We start from the raw sequence: 22,667 nt of genomic DNA on the forward strand, positions 1-22,667 counted from the left end.
TTTCTTCAGGTATGTGATGCACATCTCTTTTGCACAGTGTTCTACCGATAGTGGACTTAGAGAGAGCGGTAGATTTCAAGCTAATGTGGAGAACTTTGTGACATGGACATTTGAGACTTGCTTTTAGTGCGATGGGCAATGCTCCTGTTACATTCCCTCCTGCTGCCTGTTGAGGCAATGTAGAGGATGGGTCCTATTTAAGAAATGACTGTTTTTAGTCAATTTATTTGGAAGAAGTTGGTGGAATTTTTACACTCATTGTTCGTGGAGTAATCTTTATTTTGTACACCCTTCTTCGGGAGGCTGACAATAATCATGAATTTCCCCATCCATTGGGATCCAAACCCTTGAAAGATTACTTTGTAACCTTCTCCACCCTGATGATTATGAGATCTTCGCAATATCAGAAAACACAACTGTAGCTTACACACCAATGTCACATTTAATATGCAAATATCCTCACCCAACATCATCAGCTTTATAAGGAAAGTCAAGATATCATTAATATTGTCTGAATGTTAGATCCCAACAGTGATTCAATGGACCTAATCTAAAAAACAAACTACATCTCTTCTCTTCCTTCACTTCCGCCTTTTTTTCTCTTCATCTCTCTTTGTGTTTTTCTTTTGTTTGTTTATTCTTTTATCTCTGCTTTTAACAATTTGTCCTGAGCAGCATTAAGGTAGTTGAGGAGCACCATGGTGCTCTGACTATAAAAGGAAGCTCGCAACAAGCTTACGAACTATGGGTTGAAAGGGACGGTGGAGGCAATGTTCTTTAAAGGCACAGTTTGCTATGTTGGAGAAATATAAGGCGAGTGTTTCCCCCTCTTTTTATGGTAAACAGGAACTCACCATCAGCCTAGTTCAGTCAAATCCACTTGCTAGCCTTACTGAATGTCATTCATTAACATGTTAAATTTGTTTAGCCAACAGAAAATGACAGGCTGTGCATCAACCTGGACACCCACTGCTTGTTGAAACAAACAAATACAGCAGATACGTCCAGCAGTGTTTTCCCAGTTTCCAGTCTATGCAAAATAAAGTTAACTGACTGCGGCTTCATCCACGCATGAGAATGCCATCAATCTTTTCACATAACTCCTGACAAGTAGGCAAATATCTCCCAAGATGGAACAGCAAAAGATGTTTTCACAAAGCAGGAATTCAGACTGCTGTACGGGAATGAAATCAGCCCTGCTGTCGGGCAAGAAAACTAATGCTTCATGACTCCCGCAGGGTTTAAAGATGGTGTAAATAAACATGCTTTACTGAGAGGAAATATGTCAGAAGGGTCGTGTGTTAACACCCCGATGCACTTATACTAACAACATCTCTCCATCACACTGTAGGGAGCCAAGTTACTCAGCACTTCACTGTTGTTGATGGCTCCTCAGGTAAAGCTGTGTTGACCCTGCAGAATGCAAACTGTAGCAAACCCCCCCCCCGTCTCTGGCTTTGTGTCCCCCTCCCCTACCTCCCCTTATCCCTGCTCACATCAGTGGACAATTTAAGTCCTCAGCTCTGACTCTGTCCACAGCAGAACCTCTGGCAGGCTGCCACAGTGAGCTGCCAAAGCTGAAGAGAGCTGGGAGAGGAAGGAGGACTGGGGGTTGGTTGGAAGGGTGGAGGGACCGGGAGGTTGACCAAACAGAAAAGAGAGGCAGAGGGGGAAAGAAAGGGAGAGAAAGAAAGCATGAGAGGGAGGGAGATGGGTATAACGTTGGGAAACACAGGAAGAGACAGCACAGCAAACAAACTTTTCTCTCTTGTTCTTTTGGACCGCTTGCAGGACTTCATTGCTGAAGAAGGCGAAACGGGGTAATCTTTGGTTCCTTCTTCAGACCAAAAAGTTATTTTCCAGGCTTTTCTGATCTGAAGAGATTATTCAGCTTTGTTACCTTTTGTATTTTCATCTGCATGCTTCTGAAAGAAGGTGTGAAAAGGCATCTGAAACCAGTCTAAAGCCAGCAACAACTTCTGGAACTAAACCACCGCACACTCTCACACATGTAAACACACACACCTGTTGCTGAGGATTCCCCGGGAGCGTTGTCATGGACATCCTTGTCAGTGTTGTTTGAAGGGATCAACATATCCGTGCATCTGTTGTCTGGTGGTGGACGCGGTGAACTTTACAGTAGAAGCTGACCTGCCTGTCTGGGCTAGAGGTGGGAGATGTCATCCTACTACTCGCGCACCAAGGACCTGACTCGCACCAGGAAGTCTCTGACAGAGTCACCGCCGTCCTCTCCGTCATATACGGACAAGAATTACAGAGTAAGCTCTTCTTCCAAAGGAACACATATTTCCAAGTGTAGACTTTTGAACAGAAATACATTTTCACATCTCTCTGAATGATTTATTTCCATAAAGATACCACAGTTTTTATTAGAGCAAATTTGTGTCAACCTGTTGAGATAGTTTGATGTGATATTTGTCTTGATTCAACCAAAAACAACTAGGCAGGATTTATGAGACTGGGTGATGTTGCATTGAGTTGAAACATGTTAAAAGCTAGCAGATGCACAAACAACTTTATTTGCAACTTATTCAATCATATTACTGATGGCTCAGGAGAACGTTACTGATTCTACCTTCTCAGATGTGAGGAAGACACTATTTTAGCTTTTGGACAGTTTGTCAGCTAAAAGTTTGAAGACATCACCTTGGATTTGGAACTTAAAGTCAACATTTCTCGTTACAATAAAGAGAACAAATGGCACGTTGTCACTCTTGACTGATGGCTGTTGACTTGTGACACAGAGGCAAGTATTTGTTCTGAAACGCTGAGACTGATCACATTTTCCGGAAAACACTTCTGAATTGAAGCATTCTTTCTGTAATTTCCTGTTAGTTTTTTCTTTCTAAGTGGCTTATTCTCTTGGGCGTAGTTTCATTGTTGTGTTTGGTCCAGCATGTCAGCCTGAGCTGAACTCTTTGTGACAATCACACGTTAGGAAAGAAAAGTGAAAAGATGTGACACATTATTCTTCTTCCTCACACACACACACGCATGTTAATGTCATGCAACCCTGCAGACGCTCCAGTCCTCACTGTTGCTCAGCAGTGAATGCCTCCAGTGCCTGCTGGGATCCTCCTGTGGATTGGGCTCCCTTTTCGAAGAAGTGTCAGCCTCTCTCAGCTGTATCCATGGCGAAACTTGAACATTAATTTTCCATGATGTCAGCCCAGTCTGAATTTTTGTTGGGCGAGAAAATGCATTGCTGAGGGGGTGGGACTTGCTGGATGCAGTATTCGCAGCACTTGCTGCAATGTTTTGATGAGACCTTGGATCTCTTTGGTCAAATTCAGTTTATTGTGTTATAGCTGTGAGCAACAGAAAGGGAAATAAACAGGAACACATTTGCATTAGGCTGACAGATGTTCAGCCTCTGGCAGACATATACTCCAGTAAGAAGCTGTTATGTATCCTGACTCAAATACTCTCTAATTAAGGTAGTGTTTGTATTTCATGCTTCTTTATACCTCCTTCTACTGTCTTTTAATGGTTTACATTTACTGTTTGTTAGAATACCTAAATAACCTCTGCATTTATCAATCAGTATCAATTGCAGTGAAGCCTCAAGTATATGTACCATAAATGCTGATAATTATATAAAAGTATTATGTAAAATGATTTAAAAAAAAAAAAAAAAACAACTTTTTTTTTGCAAAAAGAAAAGGGAAATGTGCTTTTTGATGTCAGAAAGTCAAAGTTACTGTAATATAGAGAGGAATGGTTGAGGTGAGGAAAGGTGGGCAACAGTAAAAGAAACATCTTTCATGGCTCTGATCGCTGTCAGTTCTGGTGGGAGTCAAGAGAACACAAGTGTGTTTGGAGCTCAGATTTTCCAGCTGCAGACATTCGAGCATCTCAGAGGGGAAGATGCTGTGACAGAGAGAGAAGCAAGGGAAAGACATGAAGAGTTTTATAGTGATTGGACTGTCCATGAACATTCATTCACTATAGCAGCTTATGCAGCTGCTATAGGATAGGACCAGCACACACAGTGTGTGTGCTGGTCCTATCAGTTGTGTTAAATAACACGCCCATTCAGAGACAGTTTCCACCAGTCTGATTTGATCATCTTCCATCTGCTCTGCCTCTAATAGCTTGCTTCACTACACGTGCCTCCTCTGACTCCCAGCAGTATTCCTAACAAGGGAATCATATTGGTGCAGCTGCTGTCAGGAAGTAGAATTTCAGCTCGGTATGGATGATATACACACCCCTGTAAGAGGTCAATCTGTTCCTAAAAATCAGATGCTCTACTCCCCTTAGGACCCAGTTTTTACACCACCAATTTAAACTTCAAGCGAGAATAATTTATGAATAAAACCAAGGATGCTCCTCTCCCAGGTGATTATGAATGATTGCAAGTCTGACTGAGGAATCTGCACGCTGTTAAACACACAGATTAGTGACTAAGAGCTCATCTTCGCTCCTTCCTTGGTTCGTTTTCAGCTGAAGTCACAGAGGTCTGGATTTTCCTGGATAGCTCTGCTGAAGCACATGACCACATAAGGACAAGCAGCCCAGGCTCAGTTATGTAAACACTCGCTGCAGAATAGCTTCGAGGACACTGAAATACCCCACACACACACATGCGCCCACTTTACCAAATCTGAACACAGGAATAATTGTGCCTTTTTAACATAAATTCCTCCTCCTTCAGCATATCTTTGTACTGCAGTAAGCATCTGCTTCTCATGTAGAACGGCTCAGGCCGCCACACTGCATGTTTACCGCAAAGCATTTACAAATACAGGTGTTTAAAAATCTCTTCCCCAGGAGGAATTCCCCAAATCTTTCATTCTACCAGCTTTGTGCTAATTCATTACAGGAACTTCTCTGAGGTAATCTGATTCCTGACAGAGATGTGTCAGAAACGCAGCCAGAGGACACAGTATGTAATTGCTGCTGTAGCTCAGAGCCCAGCCTCCCTGGAGAAATGGAAACATACACAGAGTGGGATCACAACAGGCAGCTTGGCAGCCATGAAAGGACTGCACACAGCACAAACCTGCCAGGACAGTTTGATATCAGTCTGCTGTCTGAGGTCAGACGGCGGTCTGTCATACTTAACTTCTGATGTCATGATGTCATCCCTCTGCTGCAGGCATTTGCAAGGCAGCAGGCCCTGCGAATGACTGCAGTCCCCCCCCTCCAGTATTTTCTAAGCTTAACAAGCTCAAGCAGGCTTGACCTTTATGAACCTTGTTAGAGATATTATTCCATGTTGAGTTATATCTCACTTCTGCACACATTTCTGTCTTCTGAGAAACAGGCCTCTGAACATGATGGGATAATTTAACATGAAATTTTGTCTCCAAATGGAAAATATTTCTCTGCCCAGAACTTTTTTTTTTTTTTTTTACTTCAAACAAACAAATGTGAATCTAACCACCACAGAGGAGCTGACGGTATTTTCAAGCTGCTGTGCAGAAACTAAAATGCCTCACTCTTTTTGCTTTGTTTTCTTCACAGCATGAAAGACTTTCAAGGTAAGGATTCAAGTTTTTTTTTCTTCCTGATGTGTTGCTGATATGATCCTGAGTACTGAGCATGAACCATGTTGCCTCCAGATATGACTCCAGTGGTGAAAGCGCGACAGAGAAAGCACTGGGCCGCACCAGCTCGTATACACGCAGAGAGACAAGGCTGGCTGCTCTCAACAGACAGGAGCAGGACTCCACTGCCAAAGACTATAAGAAGGTAGTAACTCAGCTTTAAACAAACACATTCTCTTGTGATGGATTCAAAGCAGCTGCAGCGGATACAGTCCGACTTTTCCATACAAGCATTTTTGAACAAACTGGAATTTTTTTCTGCAGAATTTCGTCTTAACCTACAGAAATTTGTCATTATTATGTCTTTGTAACATTTCACTTGTTTTTAAAGTACTGAATCATATAAAGTTTATATGAGACTACAAGTGTATCCAATGGAGGTTTTCAGTGCAGCATGACTGACACTAATGTTACTTCATATATGAATACTGCAGGTACAATGCAATGAATCTGACTTTTAAGTGAAGATTAAGACAATCAGAAATAAATCTTCATTCTGAGTTTGTCACATTGTAGGCACTAAAAAGCCACACATGATCTAAAACTTCTATTAAACAATGTGATCAACAAGTAAAAAGTTTTAGGTTTTAAATCACAGAAATAACGAGATATGAGGGTGCGTTCATAGACACTGATTAGCACATCTCAGGTCAGCTCATGTAGAACCAGAACTTAAACTGAGTCTATTTTAACCAAAGCAAACAGCTAAATTAAATCCCATATACATATAATAAATGTTTCACTTTGGAGCAGCAGACAGAGCCAGTATTGTTACATATTGGAGGGTAAGCTCTGAGGATTCAGCCAATGTACATCAGTGTGAGCATGAAAACAGAAAAACAATACAGTTTTTAGTCACAGTTGTCTCCAGGAAAAGACTGTAAAAGCACCAGGTGATGACTGAACCTGGCAGCAGTGATGCTGAGCTTTCTATAGCTGCAGCTTTTCCTGTGCTGGCTCTTCGCCTTTCTGCTGTGGTGCCTCATAATGGCTTCACTCCTCACTAAATAAATCCAGTTTTTGTTATTATTGTTACACCTGCCACAAGATTATGTTTTTCCCCACATTTATCAGTGACTGTTTGGTAGAAACTGCATGGAAAAACTACTGGTTGGATTTTTGTGATTTTTCTTTTCTGAGAATAGATCTTGGTCTGGAATGACCTGGAGGGAGTTGTGGACACAAGAATTTTTAAAGGGATTCTTCGCAATATGAGTGGAAATGAGCTGCTTGCCAGAGTGCTTTCCTAGTTTCTCTATAGAAACTTCTGTCCATGAGGTCTGCTGTCCTGCAGGTTTCAAGGGCTTTTTGCTGCAACACATCTAGAAACAGACTCACCAGCTTGTTGTCAACTTCTGTATGATGATTCATTAGGAGGGAGAATGTAAAACCTAGTGGACACTAACAACAGGAGTCTGTGATTCCTGCTTTAGTCCCACTACAAACTGGATTTGTGACGTAGACCAGTTACAGAAAGCTACTGGAACAACTGCTAAAAAGTCCACAACTCAGTAAGATACACTTCCTAGATTTTTAACATCCTTTAAACAATGACTGTCCAACACTAATGAATCATTTCAGTGAAAATTTCTGACTTTGCTTCAGTCAGACTCCTCAGATGTAGAAAGCATTTTTAAATCTGGATGAAAACATCTGGGTTTGCATTTGGCAAAATTATATCACATCTTTAGAAGTTTATACGGCAACCTTTGTCCCAGAGAAAAGTTGGAAACTGTGAGAAATGTAAATAAGAACAGATAACTTGAAGACCAATTAAATCCAATGAGAAGGCAGTTGTGCTGCAACACAGCTGCCTTCTCTAAGGTCTTGAATCATTTTGTAAGGACTGAATTAAATAAAAAAAAATATAATTTCATCTTAAAATCTAAATTTAAAGTAACTTTTTCCCCTTAGGATTAGTAAAAAAGTTCAGAAGCCATTTGTGGGGTACGTTTAGGTTAACACTGGGCACTGATGACTTGCACATCTACAAAGACGTCATTGACATAAACAATATCTGAACTATTGAACAGGTGTTGGAGCAACGTGCTGCCACAGACAGCTTTTATCTCAGGAAAGGCTTCATTTGTTTCCGCAATGCCAAACCACATCCTGATGTTATGACAGGGTGGATCTGTGATTAATGATTCCAGTACAACAATTTTCTTCCTGCAGCACAGTCCAGGGACACAAAACGCAAAAAGATCTGGCTTTATAAAATCTACATTTCATATAGTCATTTTCTCAACCAGTTTTCTTTTTAAAAATAAGATTATATTTTTGGTTAAAATAAATTTATTTTCCAATAAATCTCCAAGCACAATAGGTTTTTAATAATGTTACCATTTCATTCATTCATTCATTTTCTAAACCACTTAATCCAATTCAGGGTCGCGGGGAAGCTGGAGCCTATCCCAGCTGTCTTTGGGTGAAAGACGGGGGACACCCTGGACAGCTTGCCAGTCCATCGCAGGGCCCCTCAGTACCAATCTCTTGTAAAAACAATTACATTAGTGTCGTATTGCTGTCATTGATTAAAGTGAATACCATTCCAGACAAAAAGAGACTTTTGATTTTGACATTAGATTTTTGGTTTGTGGCAACTATTGGAAACTGGTGAAGCATGAAGTGCTTACATGTACTACTCCATGTCGGAGACTTATTAATGTGCTACAGATGAAACCATATGGAGGCACATTGTGTGTAGTTTTATCATAAGAAACTATTTACATGAAATGACCCAAAGACATACTTGACATTCTATGAAATGAATCAAAACACATAAAAAAAAAAATCATTTGCATAATAAGAAAGCATAGATTAAAAAGACCAAACAAAATAAATATCAGAACATTAAAGACTAAACCAATTCATGTGATGTCTGGTGAAATATATTAAAACAGGATTTTTATGGATAAATAGTTTTTCATTCACTGAGATATCCCGTGTGTAACTTATCAACATGAAAAAATCCCTCCTACAGTTCAGAAATAAGAAGACTCATCAAAAATCAAAAACTGCTGGAACTTCAGCATGTTTGTTTCTTTCCTGTAAAGTTATTGCCTCATTTTACATTTCTCTAAATTAATTTCTCTCCTTAGATAACTTTAATTTGATTCTTTTTATTTATTTTTTCTACTGACTTTTGACAGATGTATGCAGAAGCTTTGCAGGAGAATGAGAGACTCAAGTTCAGGTTGCAAGACAGCAAACAAGAGTTAGTCAAGATTCGCTCCCAGCTGGAGAAAGTCACACAGGTAACTTTATTCATGCAGCAGAAAAGGAACAAATCATACCTTTTTTTTTCTTTTAATGTGTTGAAAGAAAGTGGTGACTTCCTTTTGGTTTCATGAAATCATGATCAAAATCAAATACGCCTGTGTAGACTTTCTTCTCCATTAATATCACCACTCTAACTTCTAGAGGCACGACAGGATATCAGAAAGATCTACAGTTCTTGAATCAGAGAAAAGGGTAAGTGTTATATTAACCTTTAAGCCTTCATGTATTTTGTTTCATCATGATCTACTGCATGATGAAGATGGATGATCTTCTGCCTGTTTGTGAGTTTCCCTGTCTGCCTCAAAGCATTGCTGTTTCTTCTGTATTTACAGGAAAAACAAGCTCTCGAGAAAAGAGTTTCCGACATGGAGGAGGAATTAAAGGTCAGTCAATGCAAAAAATAAGTAGTGCACAATCACCTGGGGATTAAATGGCACTTATTTAGTCTCAGAAACCAGCTGTGCCTCATTTGTCTTAATGGTGTTGCCTCCAAACACCATCATAACAACAGCCCATGAAGCTGCTCCCCTCTAACAAAGCCCCTCCCACTTCAAGCTAAATGAAGCATCTCTAAAGTGTTTTCACAGAGCAGAGCACACATACAGCATGCTGCAGGACTGTGGTCAGCCAGGTGGGTGTTGGAGTCAGGGGAAGGTTAATGCCTCAGGCTCATTAGCAACAGAGCTCTGCTGGACCTCTTCCTGCCAGGCTGAGGAGGAGCCTGCTCCGTTGCTCCCCTGCTCCATTTATCCCACTGTTAGGGTGAACATTGTGACCTAGTTCCAGCCGAATACCAAAACCCGTCCAAGACCAAAAGACCTGCTTTTGTGAGACATTCCAGTGCTGCTCTGTGTGTACTCTGCTTCGCAGAGAAACACGGGATGCGGCCATTTCAGGCCTGACTGCACACATTCTGCATTGTTGCAGACAATGTGCAAGATATTACACATTTCTCATTGAGATTAGAATTTGATTGCTTTGCACTTGAAGTAACATGAAATAAAGTCATGGTTGAGGTGAGTGACAAGGATACTGTAACATGCTGCAGTGTGGCTGACCAGTAGCTGATGTTTGAACGTGGTGTTGTCATGGTTCCATCAGCAGGACGCCCCACTGCGGTTCCGCTGTGGGTACCAGCCCTGAGAGCAGGTTGTCTCAGGGGAGGGGGGATGGTGAGTGGCTGCTACGATGCAGAGTAGTGATTGACACTTGCCTGTCACCTCACCTTTAGAGACTGGGGCATGTTTACACGTGTGGAATTATTCTTTTAAAAATATAATTACTTCAAAATATTAAATCAGCAGAGGTTTTTTGTTTAGCCACGAGGGACTTCAGGGGACTGGCTTGCACCCCTCTCACAAGGCCACTCTTTCACACTGAGTTACCTGCAGATTCCTCACAAGAGGGAGCTGTTCAGTCGTTATTTAATGCATCAGACTGAAGAGAAATATGAGTGGGAAGGTATGTGCTGTAAATATAAAAAATGTATGCACTGTCTTTTATAGCCAAATGAGTTAAAAATGTAATTTGGTCACTTTTGATGTTATAAAGTGTAACTAGAGAAAAAAAAAACTGTTCTGTCACTCTTCTTGTCTGTAGACGACACTCCAGCAAATCCTCGTCTTTGCCGTCAGGTCATTCTGTTCCAGTTTTAGTGTGTTTGTTTACAAGTACTTGCATTGCAGAACATGAGATTTAATGTGAAATAACTGAGTTTTAAGCAAAAGAAATTTAGCATTTTCACCTTACTCTGTCCTTTTCCCCGATGGTTTCTAAGGGCATCTTTCCAGAAGCCGCACTCTTTTGTTCTAATGCCAGGAGGACATGCTTGAACTGTTCTAAAGCTTTAAAACCAGCTGCTTCAAATGACTTTTGTGAATGTGTTTAGTGCCGTAAGAAGCAGTATGAGTTCCCCTTTGTTCAAATTCAGGCCCACACAGTTGTGTCTGGGTGGCCTGGAACACTCCATGTGTTCAACCGCAGGAATAGCGTCAAACCACAGATGTTTCTGTCAAACCCAGTTGAGGTTTACCTCAGAGAATCAAGCCGAAAAGAGGAGGAAATGTATCATTTCCTTTTATGTGGACCTTTACGCCCAAGGCTCTTGTGCATTCTGAAATAGAGTTAGGTTTTGTGATTTTCTATTAATCTGAATCATCTTTTCTTTGCAATTTCCACCTCATACCCTCAGGATAAAGTTTAGTTTTAAACAGAAATATAACCCCAGGAGATATGGCTTCATCATTTTCTTTGCTTGTTGCAGTTTTCTTTTTCTTTAGAAAAACCCAATTGAAGAAAATAATTCCTCTCTCTATATGTATTTTCAGATAAATCCTGCTTCTATGACTGTGTGGGTGCATGTCTGTATGAGTGGATATGGTCACTGGGTCGCTCTCTTTGCACACAGCCCTGCCTTCCTGCCTGCTTTCTTTGTCTGCTCCCTTTCTGTATTTCTCTCTCTTCCCCCGTATGCAGACTTTCCCAGCTCTGGCTCAGGTCCAGGCCTTGCGGAGGGTGAACGAGCGTCTCCTGGCTGAAAACAGAGCAATGCTGCGTGTCCTCACCCGCCTCTCTGAGACGGCCTCCATGCCGGAGACGGAAGACCTCTGATCCTCTGAGATCATCTGGCCTTGTTTCCTCTCAGTTCTCCCCTTCCAAAGCCGCATAACTTCTACACTTCTCCTTCCTTCTGTTGCCGTCACCACCTGTACCTTCCTTCTCTGCTGTCTTCCTCTCAGGCAGGTCATGCATCCTTTCCATGCTCGCATCCCTACCCCTGCACTGCAATGCATCCCCTCCTTTATCACCCAGTCTCCTTCATGGCTGTGAGAGGACAAATCCGCTGCTCCCAAAAGCACTTCTCACTTCCCATAAATCCTCCTTTGAAGTGTTTTTAACTGCATTCATGCTGCATGCTGCTTCACAGAACATTTTAAGAGTTGATATTGTTGCCATCTGGATGAAGACATAGTAAACATAAAATCTTCAGCAGATATTGATTTTTGCAGGAGTTAGATGTATGCAGGTGCTGTGTAATCAATACAAAGTAGTTTTCCAAGGAAACAGACATTCTATTAAATGTTCCAAAGGAAATTAAATGTGTGAGCTCATAAGCCTTCAAAATGATTATGTTCTGTGTCAATTTGGTGAGACGACATAGGCTCAAATATACAGTGAATACAAGCTGAAGCAAGATGCACATTTCCTGGTTAACTGATTATTTTTAAGGTTTTTAGAGCATCAGAATCAACTTTAATTAAGGTTTTTTTTTCTTTTTATTGCAAGAGAAGCACTGCTTTCTTAAAGAAACACTACATATATTACCCATCTTGTGCTTCTGGTTTTTTTTCATGATAGACTGACATTTACTATGCACATTCCTGGTGCCCTCGTTGTCCTGCAGTATCCTGGGGTCAACAGACATTATGTTCCAGTTCAGAGCGTCATGTTACAACTGTGTTTTGCTTTATGACACCCCATCATACTCCCTTAAACTGTTGTCAACACACTGGATAATTTAGATGTGCACCATGCATAAACCTAAGGAGACATTATTGGGCTCTTCGATGGACTGGCGAGCTGTCCAGGGTGTATCCTACCTTTCACCCAGAGATTGCTGGGATAGGCTCAGACATTATTGGAGAAAGTAAGAAAAAGAAAGAGAGAACATGAAAGAGCAAGAGATAAGACAAACATCAACAGCAGAGGGACTTTTACAGGCTGGAGATGACTCAGAGAAGAGAAAGGATGCAGAATTAGCCTTCAGTAGAGGCTCTACCGTGAGAAAATTTGCCAAACTTCAGTGATACTTTAACATTCATCATACATTACACCCAAATTACATTTTGTGCTAACTTAGCAAAGATTTGTGAAGAAAAATAAACATTTATATTTTAACGTAGCGTAACGTTGTATCAACAACAAACAACTTGAATGCTTGCTCAAACATGGTATTGTGTGTTGCCACTTACAGTGGATGTGTAACAGTATCTAACTTTTATAGAAACTGTTATGTCAGTTATCTCAATAAACTATAATCGATGTCCTTTTTAAGAGACAGATTTGAGAGGCAGAAGAAAACATGCTTAGCAAACTTCTCTTCTGCCAACAAACCTTGATAGAGACTAAGGTTTGCACATAAAGTTGTCTTTTTTTATGATGCAGTTGATGTGACCTCATATATTAGCCAGATGCTACACTGTAGAAAGCTAAAAAGTTCCTTCTATGATAAACAAAAATACACTTTTACATGAAAAGTGTTGTACACACTTGTTTAGATTACACATAAACACAACTGGGGTCTTAACACTATTAAGCCAAACATATCATGTTTGAAACAGAGAGTTTCTGAGACACTTTGCATCCCTTTATGACAGTGTTTCTCAATTCCGGTCCTCAGGCCCCCCTGCCCCCCTGCCCTGCCTGTTTTAGACATGTTTCTCCTCCAAAGCATCTGAGTCCGATTATACTGAACTTGCTCATCAAGTTCTTTGCAGCCTGTTAACAAGCCCTTTATTTCATTCCGGTGTGTTAAGTTAGGGTTGCCTATAAAACATGCGTGGCAGGAGGGCCTGAGGACTGAAATTGAGAAACACTGATTTATGGTAAAAACTTTGCTCAAAACCCTGTTGAACACAATCGGATACTTGTCTTATGTCCCCAAATAGATACCAAGAAGCTGAAGATTATAATATAATCATTTTGATAAATAACCGGGTAAATAAATACACCCCCCCTCAGTTTGTAGGAAGATTTTGTTACTTGTGGAAAGAACCAAGTAAGCTACATCATCCTGTTTCCGGTCTGTCTGCTAATCATCACATCTTCTACACAGACATGATGGATGGCATCAATCTTTTCCACTATGTTGTGCCAAATAAAAAAACGTTCTGAGAGTGACATTTATAGCAGGGTATTGCCATAAGAAAGAAGTCAGTAAGAGAACAGAAAGAAGGTTCACATGGTGGATGGTAGAGGCCTCTGCTTGCTTGCTGGTTTCAGTATCGTGTTCTAGTATGAGCAGAGGGTTATTGTTTGTCTCCAGCAGATGGGAAATACTTTGACAAGGAGGGTGGTTATTTTCAGTCATTGCTTCTCGTGAGAGGCATGACCTAGATTTGGGAAATTGACCTTCTCTCCATTGTGCTCTGGCTCACTTAATTTTCTGTCACTTTTAACACTGTGGAGCACACCGTTAATGTCACTTTTCACTGCATGATCGAGTGCTGTAAAGCATGACCTCATTGTCTAGCCTCAGCGAGAGACAACTTTTAGTCCTCTAGGTTTTTTTGTAGCTTTGCAAGATATTTCATTACCGAAGTAAAAAGTCCAATTATTTGTATCATTGCACCACTTAATGCTTTATATTGGAAACTTATCCAGAAACTGACAATGACTTGGAGTTTCTCTATACCTCTTCTCTCACTTCATTTTCCAGGTCTTAACAGAGCTCAAGTCAGACAACCAGAGACTAAAAGATGAGAACGGCGCTCTCATTCGAGTCATCAGCAAGCTGTCCAAATAAAAATATGTCTGAAGCTGTTTTGTGTCTGTGGATGATCCTACTCTGATATGGAAGTGTAATTATCCACAAGTTTCCATGTTTTTATTCTTCACTGAGTTTTCAATGGGGCAGTCTGGCTGTGTTTGCAGAAACAGGTCCTGATCACTCCTGCTGGAACTTGTGAAGATCCATGGAGATGTGTTAATGCGAATTACTGCTGCTGTCTCTGTTTCTTTAAAAGTATTTTTCACTTGCACAAACTGGGGACCAGGTATGTTCTTTGGTTGAAGTTTAAAGGTCCAGTCCACGCAAATATATGGATTTGCTTGACAATACCTAACATTAATAGCATACCAACATATCACATCAGCACTTCACATTTGTTGCTACACTAAGCACTGCACTTTTTAAATATTTATATCAATTATCAATAAGTGACTAGTGTTTTACTGGCATCAGATGTATTAGAGTGGCAGATAAGCCTTCTAGCTCTTTTCTCTAAGTTCTGGGCAATGCAACAGCTGATTTCACAAATTTGTTTTCTGTGATAAAGACGTAATGAAACACATTTTAGGTTGTGCATACTTTCACTGACAGCATTCTTAATTTTGTCCCTCAGCCGTGTCAGCTGGCCATAATTCAGTGCCTGGAACTGTGATTTTATAGTTCCCAGCTGCATAAATTGTAAACTACAGACTTGCATTCAGATGCCTACGGGTGTTTTTCCACAATGTTCTAGCTTATGATTTAAGGTATTAGAGCCTAGGGTTAAACACACTTATCACTATAATAATAACCCTCTGGCAGACCCTCAGTCAGTCAGATAAATATTCTAGTTAATCCATTTTTAAAATAGAGTTTGGGCTACATTTGCTGAGTAACTTGTGGACTTGTTTTGCTTTTTTTTCTTTCACTTGAGCATAGCAGCTCTGCATCCCAGTCAGTTCTGTTTTACGTTCACATTTTCATTTATCATCTTCAAAACAAGTAACAGTGAGGTTATCCTGAGGACACAGTCTGAGCATGTGTAGATAAAAAAAAATCCCATGCTTTGTTAATGAGAGAGATGTATTTATTTATTTATTGATTATTAGATTTAATTAGAGTTTCCATAGACCCTGATGTGTCTTTTAGGGTTTGAGTGCTGTATGAGTGTGTGCATGAATTGGTAAATGTGACATGTTGTGTTACAGGGCTTTTAGTGGTCAATTTGAAAAGCGCTATATTCGTACATTTACAATTTTTTATTTTATCTTTGTTTTGTTTGCGCTTCTTTGTGTGTTTAGAAGGAATAAACTAGTAACAGCATATTCTTTATTTAGTTAACTGAGTGGCAAAATCCCTGCACTTACTCACAGATCACATATGACACTATGCTTATCACAGTGTGAATAAATATCAAGGATCATCCAAAGTTTGCAAACTGTTGCCAGTACTTTTATTTTCCCCGTGTGGTGATTACACACCTTTTGTAAGTGTGATTTAATAGATTTTTAAAAAGTGTTTTTTGCTAGTTTTTTTTTTTTTAATTCACCTATAACAACCCACTCAGTGAATGCCTTTATAAAGTTGATCCGCTTACTTTGTGGTCATTTTGAAGGCCAAATTTATTCTCACTATTGGACTAAAATGCTTTTTTAATATTTTGGATCCATTTAGAAAATTAGAATCCACACTTAGTAATGTTTCCTTGTGACATTTGCCCACTATGTTGTCACAGTCTTTAGTTAGATGGATCCCTTTCATTTAGATTAAAAGTTTGATCTGGACAGGAAAAAAAATCCATTTAAACATCTCAGTCAAATCGGACTGATCTGTGATTGAGGGGGTGGTACTAATCTAAGGGTAAAATCTAATCATGTATACCCATGTAATTTGTTTCCTTTTTTTTTTTTTTTTTTTTTTAAATGTTTTATCAATGCATGCTTAAATGATGAGGAAAGATGTTTCCATGGTGTAGAAACATGGCAGCATTGGTCAGCTGCTGGTTCGTAAGCATAGGTGAAGAATTATGTTCCCTGAGTTCACTTCTTCATTTGAGAGAGCAGCAAAATCAGCCAAAACAAAAGAAAATGTCAGAGGGTTACAATATGCCTCCACTTTATGTTATCACCTCCTATATGAATGGAATTTTAATAAAGTTAGAAAAATGAAGTGTTCTCTTCTTCTTTTGTCATATCTTTCCAAGATTAGCATCATATCAACAGTTATTATATGATTACATTGTAATTAGTTTGTAATACTTTGATGTGGCTATACCTCGAGTGGAGGACAAAATGCTTTAACACCAAAGCTGAAGAATAGCTTAATGATATATTTGCTAAGTTAAGCAATTTTTTTACATTCAACACACTCCATATAACACACAAACACATCATGGTAATTAAAAGGCCTTTATTTCCTATTTGTTTTTACAGAACTGGTAACACATATGATAAATTTGTAATAAGTTATTTGGTTCCCTTGATAACTTTATAAGGATCCCCAACGTATGTCCACATAAGGGTCAAGAGGAGTTTGTGAGCAACGTTTGTGTCCAGTCAAAGGCTAAAGCATGCGATCCACAGTAGGCACAAGTACTGACATGAACACGCGCACCACAACACTAGACACGAAGAAACACAGCTAGGGGACACAACCTGACTGCCCTCTGATGCTTTAAAAGATGACAAAGAGACAGAGGTGAAGCAAGAAAAACAAAGGAGTCTTCAGAATACAGCTGCATCAGGGATGAGAGGTGGAGGACTAAGCGCTCGAGAGGGGAGTTCAGTACGGCCCTGCATGTTTGGCAGTATATAGTATGTCCATGTTGTAAACATGAAGGCCAGCATTCTTTACGCTCAGCAAAAGCACAATTGCAGAATCAGTGGAGACATCAGTGAGCCTGCTCTCTATTCCGCATAATGATAGTGAAAGTTGTTTACACATAAACAAGACAAAGACGCAAACAGAAAGCAAATGTTAAACAATTATGGTGACACATCTCTGGCTTTGTCTCAAACACAGTCCTACATTCTACATTAGAGGTATACATCACAAAAACAGAAATTTGACAGAAGGAGTGATTACATATATCCACAAGAATACAAAGAAGAGAAACAGCGAGTAATAGAAGAGACAAGACAGAATGTTTCCAAAGTGGCGTCTTTACCCGCTGAGAAGCTCTTCAACACATTTAGACAATGTGGTGAATGATCTGCTGAACTTTGCATGGTTTCCCTTTTTAATCCCAGCATTTGTTTGAAAAAGAAAGCAAAACAAACCACACCTGTGTGAATGGTGCTCTAAAACTGAAACCATAGAGCTTCAGATGCATTTGTGCATCAGGTTTTATACATCTACACAGCCATCAACAGAACAGATAAATAGCCATATTGAAACCATTTTTGTTTTGAGTATTGGTCATACACACAAAAATGTACATTTAAGAATGAGATTTGTGTCCCGTGCATGCAGACCTGTACTCTATACTGTATAATCCAGTGCTATGTTTTTGCACCATGTCTACTAAAGGGCCTATATTTCATCTGTTTATTTCAAATACACAAGCACACACAGCTCTCTGTCTCAGTCCCCCATAGAACTTGGCCAGTGGTCATGACAGTGGTGACCCGAGCAGGAAAAAGAAACAAAAATAAATCCTTTGAAATGTGCTATGAGTTTACCTAGTGCCACATTTGCCTTATTATCTAATGCATTCTGTCTCTGCTCTGCATGGATTGTTATCTTGGCTTTGCAGATTCAAACAGTTGAGACGAATGCAGGCAAATGTAGTCAGGTGTTGGCAGTATTATTGAAATGCACTGAAATAGTATAAAACTGATCTCAGTGCATGATTTGGTCAAAGTTAATGGCATTTATGGGACAGTGAATAAATACAATATTGCATTAGACAATGTGAAGTATCAAACAACACATTGAAAATGGTTGCCAGAATAAATGTGGCAGTTTAACCCCAGGAAAGTTCAGAAACTGAGGTGAGCTTAAAGGAATAGTTCGACTTGTTGGAAAAAGTGCTCATTAGTTTTAGTGTTAAGAGTTAGGACGAGACTGACGCTATCCTTTCATCTGTGTGCTAAATCTGATGAAGTAACTGCTAGCGTAACTCTTTAAAAAGTGAAAAAATATATACTATAACAACTAAAGCTCTCGAATACTTTTTATTTTTATCTCCATACCCACTAAAATGTAGAACTTATGATATAGCAATGGTGAGTACTCTCACTCTCAAAATTAACCAGTTTGCCAGTCTTTATGATGAGCTAAGCTAAGCAAAGCTAAGCTAGCCATCTCTTCCTTCTTGCTCCCCAAGTAAAATGTCATAATTTTACTCTTTTGGATTCAACAGATACAGAAGATCTTTGCAAATTTCTTATTGTATCACTTTTTGTGCCTTGGAAAGAACAATATGTATCAACCAGTAAAGAATTGAATAGTTGTGGCTTGGCATAAGAGCGTAGCTAAGGTAAAACAAAAAAAAAGCACAGACTGTTGACCGTTTCTTTTTGTAAAAGCAAGTAGCAACCTCTGTGGCTAAAACTTTAAGCCAACATGAAGTGCCAAAAACTGCAGTTCTGCCACTACAGGCTGAATCCCAGTGTAACTACATCTCTAAACCTGCAAGTTTGAATACTTCACTTACCAACAGAAAGTAATGTTTATGGCCTAGTTTGAAAATTATTTTGGTCACCATATTATAGCTGATGTTCATCTTAATAGAGAGGAATAGAATTTTTGTCACCCCTTTAATTTATATCCAGATTTAAAAAAATTTCATCATTAAGGCTATAACTCCTTGGATAGCTTCATGGTCCTAGAGCTTATGTTCTGAGCCATCCCTTGCACTTTATTTCACAGCAAAAACCCAAAATGACATCCGCAAAATGTTTAATTCCAGTCTTCAAAACCATGCTCCAAAAAAGAAAACAGGATAACACAAAGGAAACACAACAGCTTCTATTCAAAACTCTCAAACATCACTCTGTTAAACCTTAGCTAACTCTTTAGCATTCAGATTTGTCCAGCTGTGTAACTCCTGGCAAGAAAGCAAATTTCCCAAAATTTCGAGCCATTGCTTCATGTTTTCAAGGTTCATTACAGAAAACATATTTCTGTGTTTCCAAATACTTGCCATGATTCTGTGAAAATAATAGACATATGCATAGTTCTATGGGAGGGATTCAGGCTTAAACTTGGGTTGCACTGTTTTAAGTTTCTCTCTTGTTGAGTTCATCTTTGTTGTTTGAGCAGTTTGGCAAAAGAAAAATAAAGAAAAACAACAAAAACCATCCCAGTGAGCCTCAAGCCATCTGAATTGTATTACTGATTGTACAAGTACATTCTTCTGCTAAACTGGAAGAAGAGAAACTAAAAGAGTGTCCCAGTTTGGTTCATAAATTGCACTCAGCCCAAGAATAGAACACACCCTTAATATATATATATATAATTTTAGCATTATTACTGAGAACCTATAGTGATACCATATCTATTATTTATACTATCAAAACAAGGAATATACATTACTAATCACAATACTGTAAAATCAGCTATCTCTATGAAACAAGGACATCACCAGCTCTGAAAGTAGAAAAAGACACACTCACTCTACTAAACTCACAAATGATCTCGATGCTCACATATACACTAGAATGGATTTTGCCCTCTTGATGAACAAAGATCTCTAAAAGGAATGTAAGAGAAACATTGGCCACGGAAAATGAAAACATGTCAGATTATTTTTTCTTCACAAATGAACTCTAGCTATTCAGCTGAGCTCTAAAGAGTTAGTGCTTGAGTTTTATGGCTTTCAGGTTTATCTTATTAATTTGTTTTCTTTACACGTATACATATTGTTTATTAAACACAGTAAAAGAGAAACAGCCATGGAGTGTTTTAGGTCAGTCAAATAGAGACAGAAAATAACGGTCCTTATAAAGAAAGTCCAAAGAGGGGATTCCAAGTCAAACATGTTCTCTGGAATGACAATTATTAAGTTTTTGGCCCCTGGAAATGCAGGCTATATAAAGATATGGTCCACTGAACTTCTTACTTGGTCAGCACTGGCACAAATAACTCCCACAGTCCACCTACAGGTCCAAGAATTATTCAGTCTGCTTTTCAGGATAGCACTGCGTTAAATCTGGCACTAGAAAATAATCAATTTTCAGACTTGGAGATCCCCTATCCCAGACAGTGAAAATGTCAAAATATTAAGAAATAAAAGAAAGAAAGAAACAGCAGAAAGATAACAAAATTTAGAAAAAAGTCAAACACTGACCTTTGGGAAGTTGCTTGAACAAAATATATATAGCAAATAAATGATTTCAAATAATAATATTGAGCACAGGGAATTTAAACAGCAAGCATGCGGCTACATTTTCATCCTACATGAACTCACACATGGTACTGGACAACACACTTGCTTAAGAATTTCAGGCTTGGAAAGCTTCTTATTAGTTATAGTACTCTTAATATTTGTATGACATTCTCTCCAATGACCCTCATGGAAAATAAATACACACTTTGTTCTATTTAGAAAATATACAGTGCATCTTTTCATCCTTTCGTTGTGTTATTAAAATGGCAAATGACACCCATTTACGTACACGAGATAATTTTGCTTCATTTCTAAAACATGCTCTTATGTACAGTATTTTGTATAAACATGCAGTATCAACATGTATGAACTATGTATATAGGCAAAACTACACACCAATGGGTTGCTTGATTGCTTCCGTGTTGCCTTTTCTTTAGTGTTGCTTCGTCAACAGAAGAAAAAATAATAATAATGATGCAAAGTGACAGAAAAAAAATCTGGTCTGTGATACTTACAAAAAAAAAGAGGAAAATACAAGAACCAACATTCATTAATTTCCCCCCAAAGAATTTGTGGTTAACTAAATTTGCTTTTAACGCCGCTATTTGTGTGATTAATAGTTACACCAGGAACGAAGCATAGTGGGGTCCAAACACAATACTCATCAGGTCTCTTTAACTAACAAGTGAGCTGTCGTTCATTTCGTGATGGCCTCTAAGCTTTGGTTCAAACAGAAAAGAGTAAAAATTCATCAACTAAAGGTTTTTTTTCTTCCACAGAATGCTCATTTCCAAATATAGAGAGCCAAGGAGAAACCATGAAAACTTTATTCAAAATCCCACTCATATTTCTGGCAATAAGTAGGTTAAACTAAAAGTTATGCTGTTTAAAAGAAAACCAAACCTTGTTGAAAGGTATATTTATGTTAGGTCTGAGATAGTCAGCGCTCACACATTTTGGGAGCCCATTAATGAGATTTGTTACAGTTGATGATTTCAGGTAGCAGAATGTTAAAAGGCTTTACTGAATTTTATGGAAATTTTTGGAAATGTCTGCACTGCTACATATTTTTCAGAGGCAGCTGGAGTTTCTTCTGTGCTCATGAGTTAATCATTACACAACTTTGCTTAAACTACAAAAGCCAAAGCTGCTTCTGAAAAGCCAACTTTGCTGTTGAATTTAGAGAAAATAAATTAGACTTCATCTAAAGTTAACGCAGTGGCGGCTGGAGGGGATGAATCCTCGGCTCTCTGTACCAAACCTGACGCATTCTGTGAAGAAATCGGGGAAAATAAACTGGACCAAAATGTGTCTCTTTTTCTTAGCCATTCAGCAGAAGAGAGCTGCCTGCATGTGCCACAGAAAATTTCAGTTTCACAACAGTTCATCACAAAGAATACAAGGAACAGTGTTATATCACCACAGAAGATAATAATACCCAGTAGTGCAATTATATTCAACAGTTTGGTAAGCTGTGTATAAAATACACATGGATCAATGCCTTCTTCCAGACCATAATTTTGCAATCAAGTGAAAAATGTATTATCTAAACAATTTAAACACATACGCAGAAGCCAAGGCTAAACAAAGCAATAACAAAAACAACAAAAATAAACTTTTCATGATGCACTCCCTTGCTCTTAAAAAAACACAAAACAGCAGTTATTCCCAACAAAATTAAACAAATCTCTGATTTCTGAGCACAAAATAATGAAATACTTAAAGTGCTTCAGGAATAAAAGTGTTTGAAGTTAAATAAATAAATAATCTAAAAGGAAAAAACAGAAGAAGAGGAGAACTGAAGAGAACAACACCGCTAACTGGAAGGCGTCCCTGGTAGTTGAAAATTGCTTATTTTGTTACTTGGAAGGCTTGTCTCCTTTATGACTGTAAGACAGTTATAGGGATTCCTTTGAAGTAAAACCCTTGTGTCAAGTCCATGACTAATGGCAGTAGCACTGAACAAGTGAGATACAGAATCAGAGGCGTTGTG

General features: G+C 39.0%; 1 protein-coding gene across 3 annotated transcripts; it reads left to right on the top strand.

The window, feature by feature from the left end:
• The first annotated feature begins 1,732 nt into the window (after positions 1-1,732).
• On the top strand, positions 1,733-16,447 carry ppp1r12b (protein phosphatase 1, regulatory subunit 12B). 3 transcript variants are annotated; one of them, XM_079239877.1, is made up of 8 exons: positions 1,735-1,820; positions 1,936-2,279; positions 5,491-5,507; positions 5,589-5,718; positions 8,726-8,830; positions 8,997-9,047; positions 9,188-9,238; positions 11,331-11,587. In XM_079239877.1, the coding sequence occupies exons 2-8, from the start codon at positions 2,178-2,180 to the stop codon at positions 11,463-11,465; spliced, it is 591 nt and encodes a 196-aa protein (XP_079096003.1). In that variant the 5' UTR covers positions 1,735-1,820; positions 1,936-2,177; the 3' UTR covers positions 11,466-11,587. The 3 variants fall into 3 exon arrangements, with proteins under 3 accessions (XP_079096004.1, XP_079096002.1, XP_079096003.1); XM_079239878.1 differs by lacking the exon at positions 11,331-11,587 and adding an exon at positions 14,293-16,447 and having other exon boundaries at positions 1,733-2,279; XM_079239876.1 differs by having other exon boundaries at positions 1,733-2,279.
• Positions 16,448-22,667: the final 6,220 nt, after the last annotated feature.

Source organism: Telmatherina bonti, assembly GCF_933228915.1.
Source record: "Telmatherina bonti genome assembly, chromosome: 4".
Lineage (NCBI taxonomy): Eukaryota > Metazoa > Chordata > Actinopteri > Atheriniformes > Telmatherinidae > Telmatherina > Telmatherina bonti.